The sequence below is a fragment of the Triturus cristatus genome, chromosome 7 (genome assembly GCF_964204655.1).
Source record: "Triturus cristatus chromosome 7, aTriCri1.1, whole genome shotgun sequence".
In the NCBI taxonomy this organism is placed as follows: Eukaryota; Metazoa; Chordata; class Amphibia; order Caudata; family Salamandridae; genus Triturus; species Triturus cristatus.
Window position 1 is genome coordinate 262144994 of NC_140590.1, and position 14149 is coordinate 262159142.

General features: G+C 45.7%; 1 protein-coding gene across 3 annotated transcripts in view; it reads right to left on the minus strand.

Moving 5' to 3' along the window:
- Nucleotides 1-226: 226 nt before the first annotated feature.
- The window catches only part of LOC146809361 (achaete-scute homolog 1-like), a 45477-nt gene continuing 31554 nt past the window's right edge, over nt 227-14149 (minus strand). For all 3 annotated transcript variants that reach the window (XM_085616162.1, XM_085616163.1, XM_085616161.1), the window contains exon 2: nt 227-13270. In XM_085616162.1, coding sequence (XP_085472288.1) covers nt 8216-9466 — 1251 coding nt within the window. In that variant the 5' untranslated portion in view covers nt 9467-13270 and the 3' untranslated portion in view covers nt 227-8215. The remainder of the gene's footprint in view (nt 13271-14149) is intronic.

A 14149-nucleotide genomic window follows, 5' to 3' on the forward strand; every position in this document is an offset into this window, starting at 1 on the left:
AGAGTGTCAAGTAGGTGATCTCATTTACCACTGATAGATGTATGAGACTGTATTTGTTTACTATGGAGATAAAGCTCTCCTTTGTCCATGTCATTTGGCTGTGGTCATCTTGCCATGGATCCTCTGAGAAGGACCATGATGGATGGGGTTCACTTATTCGTCAGTAGCTGATTAAATGTAATGATGTTTAACATGATCTAAATGTGAAAGAGGTTTCTGCTACATGTACAAACAAATCACATTTTTATTACATATTGCAGTTTTGGAAAGATAGAAACTGTTATATTGTCATGTGTTAATTATAAGTTAACATTGTGCAGGGTAAACCAGTGGACATGCTTTTTGTGAGGTCAAAACATTTGTTATCAACAGTCAAGCCATAAAGAGAGAATAATTACTAATATATAATATGATTTAATGCCCATTACGCCATTAATTTAATGATTATTTCTTCAAATTAGGGTTCTCAAAGCCTAGTCAATTACTTTTATTTATCGAAAATAGATAAGTGATCTGCTTCATTTTGAGGGAATGTTCATTTAGTAAAATCATGGTGAATGAAAGGAGAAAATATCCCAACAGTTAAAACTGATAGATTTGCTTTTCTTTGTCCACATAGAAATTATTACTCTAGCCTCTATACGGGAAACAACAGTAATTCGGTGTATAGATGAGAGATGATACATTTGTCTGGTCATCTTCAGGTGTAGTTTACTCTTATACATAGCTAGATATAAGAATACATGTGCTATTGGTGGCAGGTATTGGTATTGTCATGTAGACCTTATAAGAGATCTATTCTGCCACTCTATTAGGTCATTTAAGTCAATGGTGACGGTACATAGGTTTAGTGTTCAACAGTTCTCTTTCTCTATATGAAGGCTTTAAGTGTAGTTCCCTCTGCTGTCTACATTGATATCCCAAGAGCTATCCAGTATATATTGTTTTTTGAATAAGGTTTGTCCACATAAAGTTCAAAAAGTGGTTTGTCGCTTTTATAACTGTTTCTAACAAATGTCTTGTTCTCATTGCTATCCACTTTTTCTCTGGGTTACACATGCTGTAGTGTTGTCACTTGTCGCTACAAAATAACATTCAGGATTTTAATGCTTTTGCTGGAGATGATTCCAATAATGCAGGGAATAATAAAATATTCATATTTTGGAAATTGCAGCAGAGGCTCAGCTTCTAATATAAAAGTTACCAGATTGGTTTAGATGTGGCTACCTAAACCCTTACATTGAACTAGCAAACAAGGAATAACAGCGTGCAGGAACGCTTCATTTACATTTAATATGTAAACCCATGTTCTTCAAGAAAGAGAGAGTTGCTTTGCCCTGTATGCACAACTCCCCTACATTTTCCCTAAGAAAGAGACTGATGTATACCTGACTGGGTCATGGGTGGAATCAACGTCCACACATGGCTGAAACTGGTTTTGTTAAGCCAGCACAGTGTAAAGCTGCCAAATCCAGTTTTGTTTCTGATTGCCCACCACCATAATTGTACACGTCACCCCTTCATGCCCTGATATCTTCCCAGTTCCCCTGTAGGCCTACATGTGATTGATGATGCCCCTGTTCTTCCAGCATGTCTAACTCCCCACTACCTTTCTATGTCCCTGTAATGCTACTGTGAATGACTCACCCCAACCTTCCTGGCTTGTCAGAAGTCCCAATGTGTCCTGATGTGACTGCATTTCACTACGGACCTATGTGCATCTACCACTGGCCCATCTCTCCTGGCCTCTCAGAAGGCCCATAGTGTCCGGCGATCAATTCATGCACTTTCATGTCTACCTGTGATTGGTGGCAGATGTCCCATTATGTTCTAATATTGCTCCATTTTCCTATCGGCAATAATCTGGCTCTTTTCCAGTCCTGGTGGAACCATACATGAGACATAAATCATAGAAAAATGTGTATTTCACTCAATACTGTTGGGAAAGGCAATTTACCAAAACAGCATTTATCTATCACATTATGAGCCCAAAGTACCTGAACTGACAAGACTAATCATGTCAGTAATTTGCATTGTACTGTGCAATGCAACGGTAGGCTCTCAATCTAACGTGTCAGTACCCCTTAAGTTACAAAGGCGAATGACCTGCAAATCGGTCTTCTTGCCTTTGACTAACGAAATCCTGGATGGGCATGTTCTGTGCTCTTTACCCTCCACGCATCAGAAATGCAAGCTCTACCCTAGAGTAACCAGTTAGGCAGTGCTTAACTTGTGCAGGTGTTTGCTGGGGCTCAGTACCTTAACTCATTTTAGAGCACCAGTTCATAATTGCAATAACTGCTGAACGAGCAGACCATTGTAAATTTAGCCCAAAAGAACTGCTGCAGCACCTAATTTTGTGTGACGCGTACATATTTTTTTCAAAATGGTACCCTGCCATCACAAAAGACCAGTGGTACCAGTGCCACAAAAAAGCATCTCCCTAGCCCGGTTGCACTCTCTAGTTAGGGTAGCCAGCAGTTTGCCTCCCCTAGCAGATCTGAACCAGCCCGGTGGTAGCATAATTCTGTTCATTCTGCTCGCCTGCTGCTGAACGACTGACCAATGTGGGAGTAGCTGGCTGGCCTAGTATTGGGATGGCAAGATTTAGATTTATAACCTGAGCCAAAACAAACAGGAGCTCTCAGGTTGTCCCAAGGCAGTCAAATAAAACATCCAGGTTTCATTCATTGAAGTCGTTTTAGGTTGAGCCTGGGCAGCGCATGCGCTGCTCTGCGAGGCATGCTGTATTCAGGTACGGACTTGAAGCTCTGCCCACTCTCCGCCCATATTTTTCATTGGCTTGCGTCATTGTCCTTTGGAAACGGCGGCTTTTCATTGGTCAATAGGCTCAGTAGTCCCCCCTTGTCTCATTTTGTAACCTCCCATGAGGACACCTGCTATTACATGTTTTGTTACTCGGTAGGCTTTAATTACAGCCTTAAAGCACTATTTGCTTAAATGGACACGCTCTCCTCATTGCTTTAATTGATTTTTTTTTCCAAAGCACGGCATGCTCATACAGTGGTGGACATGCTTTTGGTTTATTTGCAGCACCAAACACGGCGCATGCTGTTTTTTTTTTTTTTAGTATTTATAAACTTTTTTTTTTAACTGACCCAGCCACGGCCTGTTCCTTAGACGAGCCGCATCTAAGGAAAGGGGCGAGGCCACCATTAAAGTGAAACCGCGGCATGGGGGCTTTTACACCAACATTTTTTTTTTGTAAAAGCACCCCATACCACGCTTTCACTTTAATGGCAGCTGCACCCTTTTCTTTACACATGGCTCATCTAAGGAAAAGGGCGCGGCCGACATTAATGTGCAAGCGCAACATGGGCGCTTTTACAAGCATTTGCAATGCAATAGGTGTCGCATTTACGAGAGTTTTGTAAAAGTGAGACCCTTTGCATCGCAAATGCTTGTTTTGTAAATGCTTGTTTTTGTTTTGTTTGCAAGTGTCATTGCAAGACAATGAAGACAAACGATTTATGAAATACATATAATAAGTTATAATCTACTTATCTCGGCATACATGCTGGATGCTACTTTTTGAAACAAATGGCATAATTCAAATTATGTAATTGTATTTCTGTTTTGATGTGCAAACCCAGCTGTGGGACAACATAGTGCTGAACGTAACAATCGGGCTAATATGCAAATTAAATCAGAGGACGAGCCATAACGAGAGATGTGGCCCAGTTAGTGGCATTGGGCAATGGTGGTTGGTGGCACCGGTGGTGACCCAACAAAATATTTGGGCCCTAGAAATAGTTTTTTTACAAGTTAAGAACTGCAGTTCGACAACTTACCTAACACTAAGACCCAGATTTCCAACACTCTCATGCAACAACACGCAACATCCAAAGTTGTTGCTTTGCGTGAGAGGGAGAGAGAAGGACAGCGCCATATCTACAGAGATATGGCACTAGCCTCCTCTCTCCCTAGTGCTGGAGCACAATCAGGCTGCTGAGTGCCCCACACACACCTTTGCACCATGGTGCAAAGGTGTCTGCATGAGTCTAGAATAGGCTTTGTACTGGAAGGGGAGCCTTCTAGTACAAAATACTATGCTTGGACTGACATTACAATTTTTCCTACTTTGGATGTGTGCTGCATAGTGGAGCACACCTGCACAGTCGAAAAAGACAGGAGAAATGAAAGCATTTCTCCATTTAACAAATGCTTTCAAATTGTATTCGTTTTTGGAACAAATCCCTGTCTACTATTGTTAGTAGATAGAGCTTAGCATCAAAAACCATGGGTGGTAGTACAGGAACGCCCATATACCGCCCCTTGATGCAGGGTAACGCAGAACAGTGATTCCCGCTGCTACCTTTTCCTACAAATCAATGCAAACACCAATTTGCGTTGGTTTGTAAATCCCCAAAACAATTCTTCATTAGTCCTGCATTAAAAAGTAACGCAAACCCGATGCAAAACCTTTGTAAATCTGGGCCTAGATCTTGAGTTGTAGAAGCCCAGTTCAAGCTACCTTGGGCTATAAGAAACGTTGAGGACCATGAGTGGGGCTCCTCTAATCCTGATGCTTCTGTTCCCTCCAATGCACCTGAACACCTGAGGAAGAGTATCCCCAGCTCTCCTTCCCTCAAGTTTCCTTTCCAGCTGCAGATTGTAGACACTGTCTACAGGGTAGAGGCAATCTCCTGGGTCCCAGTGTCTTATTCTGGCTTGCCATAACATTTCGAGAAATGCGTGTCACGTTCTCCAACTCTTTTGGCCAGTTCCTCTCACAGTTGCCTTTAATCCTTCCCACGCTCACTTATACCTTCTTATTTCTGCAGATCCCTCCTGTTACCCCTGCTAGTTGCCGCTCTGGCATATTGCTTCGCTGGCGGGCAACACTGCACATCTGCTTTGTCTGGTGAGATCTATAATTTTCACATTTTGTATCCTGTTTCTCCTGCTTCCTCACTCTCAACCGGTCTCTCTTTTACATCCTACTCACACCCCTATTGAGTTGACCTCAGGATGATGTACAACGCTTTCCAAATTACCAACGTAACATGATATAACATAGCACAGTCGCTGATTACATCTAGGCCTTGTTTAGCTCCCCCCAAAACTGAATATATACTCTATCCCTTCCATCAGGTCGCAGGGCGGCGTGTGCCCTCTGTTTGCCCATAGGGATGGCGTGCATGTGCTCCCTGGGTGGTGGAACACAATTGTGCCATATCTCATTCCATCTGGGACTAACCTAGGGTGGAGGGCTGCCAGGCATACTGCTTGCTTGCTTGCCATAGAGTTTCTTGGGTGACATAAACACCTCCAGTTTGAGGAGCCAGTGAAGAGTCCAGGACCACCTGCCCCAGAAACTGCTGGCACTGCAAGTGAGTGGCAAATGAAAAATGGAGTAATGGATGCAGCGGACCAGAAGAGACCTTTGCTGACAGCAACAAACAATGCAAGCAAGCTAGCCCTTGAGTAGTGCCAATGCTTTTTGGGGGTCTGCAGCCATATCCAAATTAAAGTCCTGCAACCATTTGTTGCCTGCCTCCTTACCCACCAGACATCGACTCCTGGGAGCAGACCCTGTCACTGGTGAGCTGAGGGGGTGACTTGAGATATCTGGAAATCGCACAAGGTCTTTTTAGGGATCCAGTCTCAATTGTGAAATGGCATACTGTTGCGCCAGAAGACGTTTATTAACCCCTAGTGAGTAATACACTTCTGCCGAGCTGTGGTTATATGACCTAGGTAAATCATGACTTTTGACTATCATCGGAGCTAGGGTGGAAGTAAAATAATATGCCCTATCCATCCTACAGCCCGTTAAGGAAACTTGCCCACAAAGGATGTCCCAAGGACTTTCAAGGATGCTGCTTACTAGCACTCAGGTACGTCTGGTATTACCACCTACCAGAATGACACCAAGTGGGACTACATGGGGAATGTGGTTCTCGTACACATGCCTAGGTACGCCTTTATAGGAAATACAACTAAGGCGATAAATGCACAGACTGGGAAAAAGTGGGGCCATGCAGGGCCTGCTGGGAGTCATAGCTAGGGTACTAGAAATCCTGACGTGAGACAGAGCTGGTCAAACGGCTGCTCTAGTCAGGATTGACTTGAGTGCTGATTTTGACACTGTCTCTCATGGTCTACTATTAGACAGGCTACATTGCGCAGGGGTGGGGGGCACGCTTTGGGTTGCCCGGCTAATTTCCTAGAGGGTCGTACCTTCCAAGTCACCCTACAATCATATGTTTGAACCATTTGACAGTTGAAACAGGGCGTGCCACAGGGCTCAGCTTTCAGCTCGACCCTCTTCAATCTGTATATGTGCCTGCTGGCAGACCTCTTGGAAAGCCATGGAGTGCAGACGGTGTTATATGCGGACGACATGCAACTGATTCTTACTTTGGCCCAAGACAACGGCCAAGCGGCAGAGGATTTTAAGCTATGTCTAGGTTACTTGGCTAACTGGATGAAAAACAGCTGCCTGAGATTAAATGCTAGCAAAACCGATATGTTTGAGGTAGGGAAGCAACCCTCTATCTGGTCCTCGATCTGGTGGCCCGGTGAGCTGGGTTCCCCACCGTCCCTGACCCATAAAGTTAAAAATCTTAGAGTTTGGTTTGACTCTACCCTATCTTTCTGGGAAAAAATCTCCCCCCTCACAGGTACCTGTTTTGAGATTCTAAAAATGATCAGGAAAATCCTCAGGCGTATTCTGGATTGTGCATAAAAACGGCTGTCCAGGCCCTTGTGGCTTCGAGACTGGACTATTGCAACGCCCTTTTATTTGGGGGCCTCCAAGAGACGCATACCTATGCTTCAGAGGGTGCAAAAGCCGACAGCATCTATGTTGCTGAACATCCCCAATTGTGCTCCCACAGGGCGAGCTCTGAAAACACTTCACAGGCTCCCTATGGAGGAAAGGATGTCATTTAAAGTCTTGTGCTATGTTCACAGAATATTGCAGGGCAAAGGCCCGAGATACCTTTTTCCGATGATTTGACCATACCATCCTTTGCGCTGTCTGAGATCTGCTGGAACAGGACTGGTCGGTGTCCCCAAATTCAACAGAAAGCGCTTTGGCGGTAACTTGATCTTACTTCCCCTACATCTCAGACTGGAACCCTCTCAAACTGTTTTCCGAAAACATCTTAAAATCTGGTTGTTTAGGAGAAGTCTAAATCAACAGTAGTGTCCGCCCAGTTCTTCCTCTCCCAGTCCTGGCAGAATTCAGCGCGGGGGCTCTCTGAACTGGAGTAACCATGTGCTTTGCAAGCTGCCACCATAAACATAAACATAAGCTGTAGTAATACCGGCAACACTAAGAGCCATCTCTGTGATATCGCAGAATTACTCTATACAACCACCTACAAATACTAACATTGCTATAGTGATATAAATGCCACTGTCTAATCCAGCTGTGGCAACACAGGGCACACTGGGACATACAACCAGGCAGTAGAAGGTGGAAGAGGTGTGGCGCAGCGGCCAGGGTGCCTGACTCTGGAACACGGGGTTCACGGTTCGAACCCCGGTGTCGGCGGCAGGTTAGCCCAGAACCATGTGACTCTGGGCAATAGCTCGCTTAATCTTCCTGACGACCCCCCATCGCCTTGACACCCTCGGGTAATTGTGCGCTTTACAAATACAGGATTTAATTTCAGTAGATGGACTACTTGGAGGTGAAAGTGCAGCAATACAAGGACCATCAAGAGGCACAGCTTGGGAAATAAGAAATGTAAAGAGGGTCTGTGCACAAATTAGCCATCTGTCAGATTAACAATAACCAAAATGTCATCTGAAATAAGTATTGTCTCCTAAATATGGTTTACAAAAATATTATGCAATTAGATGGGGATGTTGTATATTAACTCCAGAAGGGTGATATCTTTGTAGACCATATTTAGGACACTATTCTTTTGTCAGACAATATTTAGGGCACAATATTTTGGCATCATACCATAGATGGCCTTATGCTGCAAACAATTTATGAATTATACGGCCTCTTGCAGGTATAGCTAGAGCGATTGGACTACTGTACTACACAGCTTGGACGATCAATACACACCTGACTGGCAGAAACAGTGTGGACAATAAAGGGAATGCTGTGAGCTGTTATTAGGATAATACAAATCCTACGCAGGAAAAGAACTCTGGTAACGCAAGTCCTACTCGAAAGGCATCTCTGGTGATATAAATCCTACTGGGACAGGCAGTGATAGAAATACAAGTGCTACAGGGAGACAAGAGCGAGGGCGCTACCAGGCCTACTGGGAGGCAGGACAAGAACAATACGCTGCCTACTGAGAGACAGGACAAGGGCAATACAAGGCTTACTGAGAGACAGAGCTAGGGCAAAACATGGCCTACTGAGAGACAGGACAAAGGCAATACATGGCCTACTGGGAGACAGGACAAGGGTAATACATGACCTACTGGGGGACAGGACAAGGGCAATACGCAGCCTACTGAGAGACAGGACAAGGGCAAAACATGGTCCACTGAGAGACAGAAAAAGGGTAATACATGGCCTACTGGGAGACAGAGCAAGGCCAATACATGACCTTCTGGGAGACAGAACAATGTCAATACATAGCCTATTGCAAGGTAGGACAAGGGCAATACATGGCCTGCTGGGAGACAGAACAAGGGCAATAAATGACCTATTGGGAGACAGAGCAAAAGCAGTACATGGCCTACTGACAGACAGGATAAGGGCAATACATGGTCTACCGGAAGACAGGACAAGGCCAATGCATGGCCTACTGAGACAGAGCGATGGCACTACATGGCCTACTGGGAGACAAAGGACAAGGGCAATACATGGTCTGCTGGGAGGCAGGGCAAGGGCAATACACAGCCTACTGTGAGACAGGACAAGGGCAATACATGGCCTGCTGGGAGACAGAACAAGGGCAATAAATGACCTATTGGGAGACAGAGCAAAAGCAGTACATGGCCTACTGACAGACAGGATAAGGGCAATACATGGTCTACCGGAAGACAGGACAAGGCCAATGCATGGCCTACTGAGACAGGCCAAGACCAATACATGGCCTACTGGGAGACAGAGCGATGGCACTACATGGCCTACTAGGAGACAAAGGACAAGGGCAATACATGGTCTACTGGGAGGCAGGGCAAGGGCAATACACGGCCTACTGTGAGACAGGACAAGGGCAATACATGGCCCACTGAGAGACCAGGACAAGACAAATAAATGGCTTACTGGGAGACAGAACAATGGCAACACATGTCCCACTGAGAGACAGAAGAAGGGTAATACATGACCTTCTGGGAGACAGAACAATGTCAATACATAGCCTATTGCAAGGCAGGACAAGGGCAATACATGGCCTGCTGGGAGACAGAACAAGGGCAATAAATGACCTACTGGGAGACAGAGCAAAAGCAATACAGGGCCTACTGAGAGACAGGATAAGGGCAATACTTGGTCTACTGAGACAGGACAAGACCAATACATGGCCGACTGGGAGACAGAGCGAGGGCACTACATGGCCTACCGGGAGACACAAGACAAGGGCAATACATGGTCTGTTGGGAGGCAGGGCAAGGGCAATACACGGCCTACTGTGAGACAGGACAAGGGCAATACATGGCCCAGTGAGAGACAGGACAAGGGCAATACATGGCCTAGTGAGAGACAGGACAAGGGCAGTGCATGGCCTACTGAGAGACAGGACAAGACCAATACATGGCCTACTGGCAGACAGAGCGAGGGCACTACATGGCCTACTGAGAGACACAGGACAAGGGCAATACATAGCCTTTTGCAAGACAGGACATGGGCAATACATGGTCTACTGGGAGACAGCGCAATGTAAATAGATAGCCTATTGCAAGGCAGGGCATGGGAAATACATGGCCTACTGTAAGGCAGCACAAATGCAACACATCACCTACAGGTAGACAGAGCAAGAACAATACAAGGCTTACTGCGAGACAGAACAAACAGAACAATGGCAATAAACGGTCTACTGGGACACAGCACAAGGGCAACACTTGGCCTATTGAGAGACAGACCAAGGGCAGTACAAGGATTACTGGGATATAGAGCAATGGCAATATATGGCCTGCTGGGAGACAAAGTAAGGGCAATACATGGCCTATTAGGAGATAGAGCAATTGTAATACTGGGCCTACTGGGAGACATTTAAAGTGTAATACATGGACAACTGGGAAATACAGTTTCTAATGCAAGAAAATTCGGGCAATACAGGAACATATGGGAGACACAACTTAGAAAATACAAAGGATATTTAATAAACAACTAAGGTAGAAGCTACTGAGGGACACAACATAGCCAAAGTGAGGCATACCGAGACACAGCTAGGAAAATAGATCATTGAAATGCTAGATCTCACCTGCATGAAATTTCTAGCATGAAGAATACATCAGCATGGCTTTGCAAATCCCTTGCAAATTACACTCACTAATTAGAAGGAATTATCAATGGCCTGCGATAGAGATGGGCCACAAAACTAAACCTGAAACCCAGAAAGGCCAGAGCCTGCCAACAGTATGCTTTGAGGGTAACAGAGTCAGAATTTCAGAAAATCACATCCTCCTCCACTGTTTGGCATACCAGGAAATTCGGAACCCTATATGCCCGCGTTCTACAATCACTTCTTCTTGCGCTGCCTGGCATCAGGAAATCCTGAACCCTCAATACCTTCAACAATCACTTCCTCCTCCGCTGCCTGACATACCAGGATATCCATAACCGTCAATTACTACGTTTCTCAATCACTTCCTTCTCCGCTGCCTGGCATACCTGGACATCCGGAACCCTCAATACTTGCATTCCACAATCACTTCCTCCTCCGCTCTTTGGCATACCAGAACATCTGGAACCTTCTAAACATATGTTCTACAATCACTTCCTCCTCCGCTGCCTGGCATGCCAGGACATCCAGAACCATCAATTACTACGTTTCTCAATCACTTCCTTCTCCGCTGCCTGGCATACCTGGACATCCGGAACCCTCAATACTTGCATTCCACAATCACTTCCTCCTCCGCTCCCTGGCATACCAGAACATCTGGAACCTTCTAAACATATGTTCTACAATCACTTCCTCCTCCGCTCCCTGGCATACCAGAACATCTGGAACCTTCTATACATATGTTCTACAATCACTTCCTCCTCCGCTGCCTGGCATGCCAGGACATCCAGAACCCTGCATTAAAACGTTCCACAATAATTTCATCCTACAATTCCTGGCATACCAGAACAACCGAATCCTCAATACCGACTTTTCACATTCACTTCCTACCCTGCTTCTGGACATACCAGGACATCCGGAACCCTCAATGCCTACGTACTACAATCACTTTCTCGTCCGTTGTCTGGCAAACCAGGACATAAGGAACCCTCAAGGCCTACATTCTACGAGAAAAATGATCACTTCCCAAGAAAGAAGGCAGCCTTATTCATGAGAATACCAAAAGCAGCAAGGGAGCAACGTATGTCTCTGTCACAGTGGAGGGACCCGGTGCAAGTGAAAGGCGCAGCCTAGTCCACCCCCAGGAAACGTTGTGGGATGGGAAATCCTGACAGGGGATAGGTAGGGAAAGGGGAGTGGGTCGGTGTTAGGGTACTTAAGGAGCCAGGAGAGGTGGGTTCAGCCTCTTCCTGGCTCCTGTGCACCACTGGCTAGAGGGGAAAGGTTTAGTGAAAACCACCCACCCACCGTACACAGTTTGGAGGGCAGTGGCGGAGACTGTTTAGATCAGCAAATGCCTTAATAGGAAAGGTTGCAGGGGTGGGCGGTAGTTAAGGGGGAGTGGAGAGTCAGATGGGGGCGTATCCACCCCTCACGGGGTGGAATGAAGGTAGCACAGGTGAATGTAGATGTTGTGCGGGATTCTTGGATAAGGGCAAGGAGCCTTCATTGGAGGAAGTTTTTGGTAGGGGAAGTGAGAGATAGATTGGTGGCTGGAAGAAGGTCTGTGAGTGAAAGGGGAAAGATTAAAGCAAGGTCTGTGGTGTTGGGGTGAAAGCTTGGTGAGAAGTGAGAATTGTTCGGTGATGAACAGGATGACGGATCAATGATGTTTTGATGTGATGTTATTGTTGTTTCAAGGTTGAATAACTGTTTTAGCATTCCTGTCCTAATAAATGGCTGTTTACGCTTCAATGGTGCTATGGCGTGTGATTATTCAACGAAGAGACAACAGCGAGAAATAATGAGAAACAATAAAGAAATATGCATAACTGAGAAGCAAACAGCCCAAAAAGGCAATATAAACATTATTCATTTGTGTACAGTTTTACGTATCCCATGTGTTCTCTTTAGCAATACCTGTCTGACGTACCAAGCTAATAAAGTACTTTGTCTTCGACAGCATTGCCTTTCTCTGAAGAAGGGTGAGGCAGTGTACTGGGGCTAACAGGGGCTCCCTGGGGCTCTGCCTCCCACCTGTAACCAGAGACGGCCGCCCGTTGTAAAGTACACAGAGATACCAGAGGTTGAAAACAGAAACCTGCTCTCACTAGAAATACAGGTTCTCTGAAAGTACATATTTCAAAGTGCAGCAGTGGTTCTATTTCGAGATGGTGCTTCCTGGTTCCCCTGGCAGGCAGGGACATGCTGGTGCGATTCCAGGCAAGGTCTGTGAGTCTAGTGAGTCACTGGTGTCCATGTAATGTACTTTTCTAAATAATTTACTGTACATTGAACAGAGTGGCTGTACGTGATCATACAGCAGCCATCATATAATACAAGAATATTCCGCATACAAGGCTTCTGGTGAGACGAGCAGGAGCAGCCATGGTTCTTCGGGTATCCGTGGCTGCTCTACGGAGATCTCCCATCTACAGAGGGTTGGCCGGTCTGGAACTTGGTCCACACTGTGAAAATCAAGGCATTGTGTTTTGAAGTATCTACTCTGCTCCACCTGATAGGGCAGGGCCATCCTGCATTTGACTCTATGGATGCCAGGAATTCGAAAGAATGTCCACCTCATAGAGTAAAGGGAAAACCACGGAAGTTCAAGTCAGAGGAAGCTTCCCGCAGGACATCATGACCAGTTGGCAGGCTAGGGTCAGGGATCAGCCTTCTTTCCTCAATTCCCCCAAACCTGTGAGCTCCCCGCTGTGGGCCTACATAGACCAGAGCACCCATGGCGGGTGGGCTGCCGTCTTGACTGGTTAGTTCCAGCATTCTGCGGGCCAGCACTGGACTCTAAGGTTCGACTTCATCGATGTGCGCTGAGTATTCCATTCCCACAATTTGTCCTCCAGGTCCAAATCAGGAGAGGCCGTCTGCAGGAAGAAAGGGCATGACTTAGAAGAGGTTTAGTGAAGACAAGCAGTGGAAGGAGTACGTAGACATCATTCATAACATTGGTGCCGTCACTCTAGTCTATGAGGGAAGGGGAGCATCATGAAGTTTGTGTTTACGTAAAGTAGTACAGGGTGGCTCGTGGACAGGTTGTGACGTGTGTATGCCCCTCTCCCTTCTCTTCAAGTCCAACCTGCTCTCCCTGAATGCGCTACTGGGGCCCTTACCAGCTGTTATGGTTTGTGAGGGCATGAAATGGTGGCGAATGTCCCAATGTGTGAAAGATCTCTTTGAACGGGTTACAGCCACCTGTACGTAAGGTAGGGATGCCTGGGAGACGGTCTGTACCAAGCTCTCTTTTAGAGGAGGAGGAGTTTGTTTTGGAACATTTGCTCCACGTGTGCTGCATCGTCCCCCATTAGCTGCAGAGAATAGGTTGGGGTTGTACGCATGCCAAAGGAAGCTGAGGTGTCACCTTGTGCCCCTTTACTGCAACTGCTTGCATTTGTAAACAATGTATGTGTGTAATCTTAGGTCAGGAAGCTTTTAAACCCCATCACACTGGCAACATCCCCTTTATTTGTGAGAGAGGCCAAGTCAGGGGTTAATTGTGAATCTCCTATCTGAGAAGTAATACAGAACTTCAAACCATTGACCCTTTTATCATCCAATGAACTTCAAATGGCAGTGGATAAAGCAGAAAAAACATGCTTTGACAGCAAGTTAGCTTATTTAAATAAAATACACCCCTCACGTTTTGTTTAAAATGAAATCCCAAATTTCACATGTTTGCTTAGAAATAGTCTCAATTTCAGCCATTTTAAGCACAATTACACTTTGATGTGTGGAAACATACATGT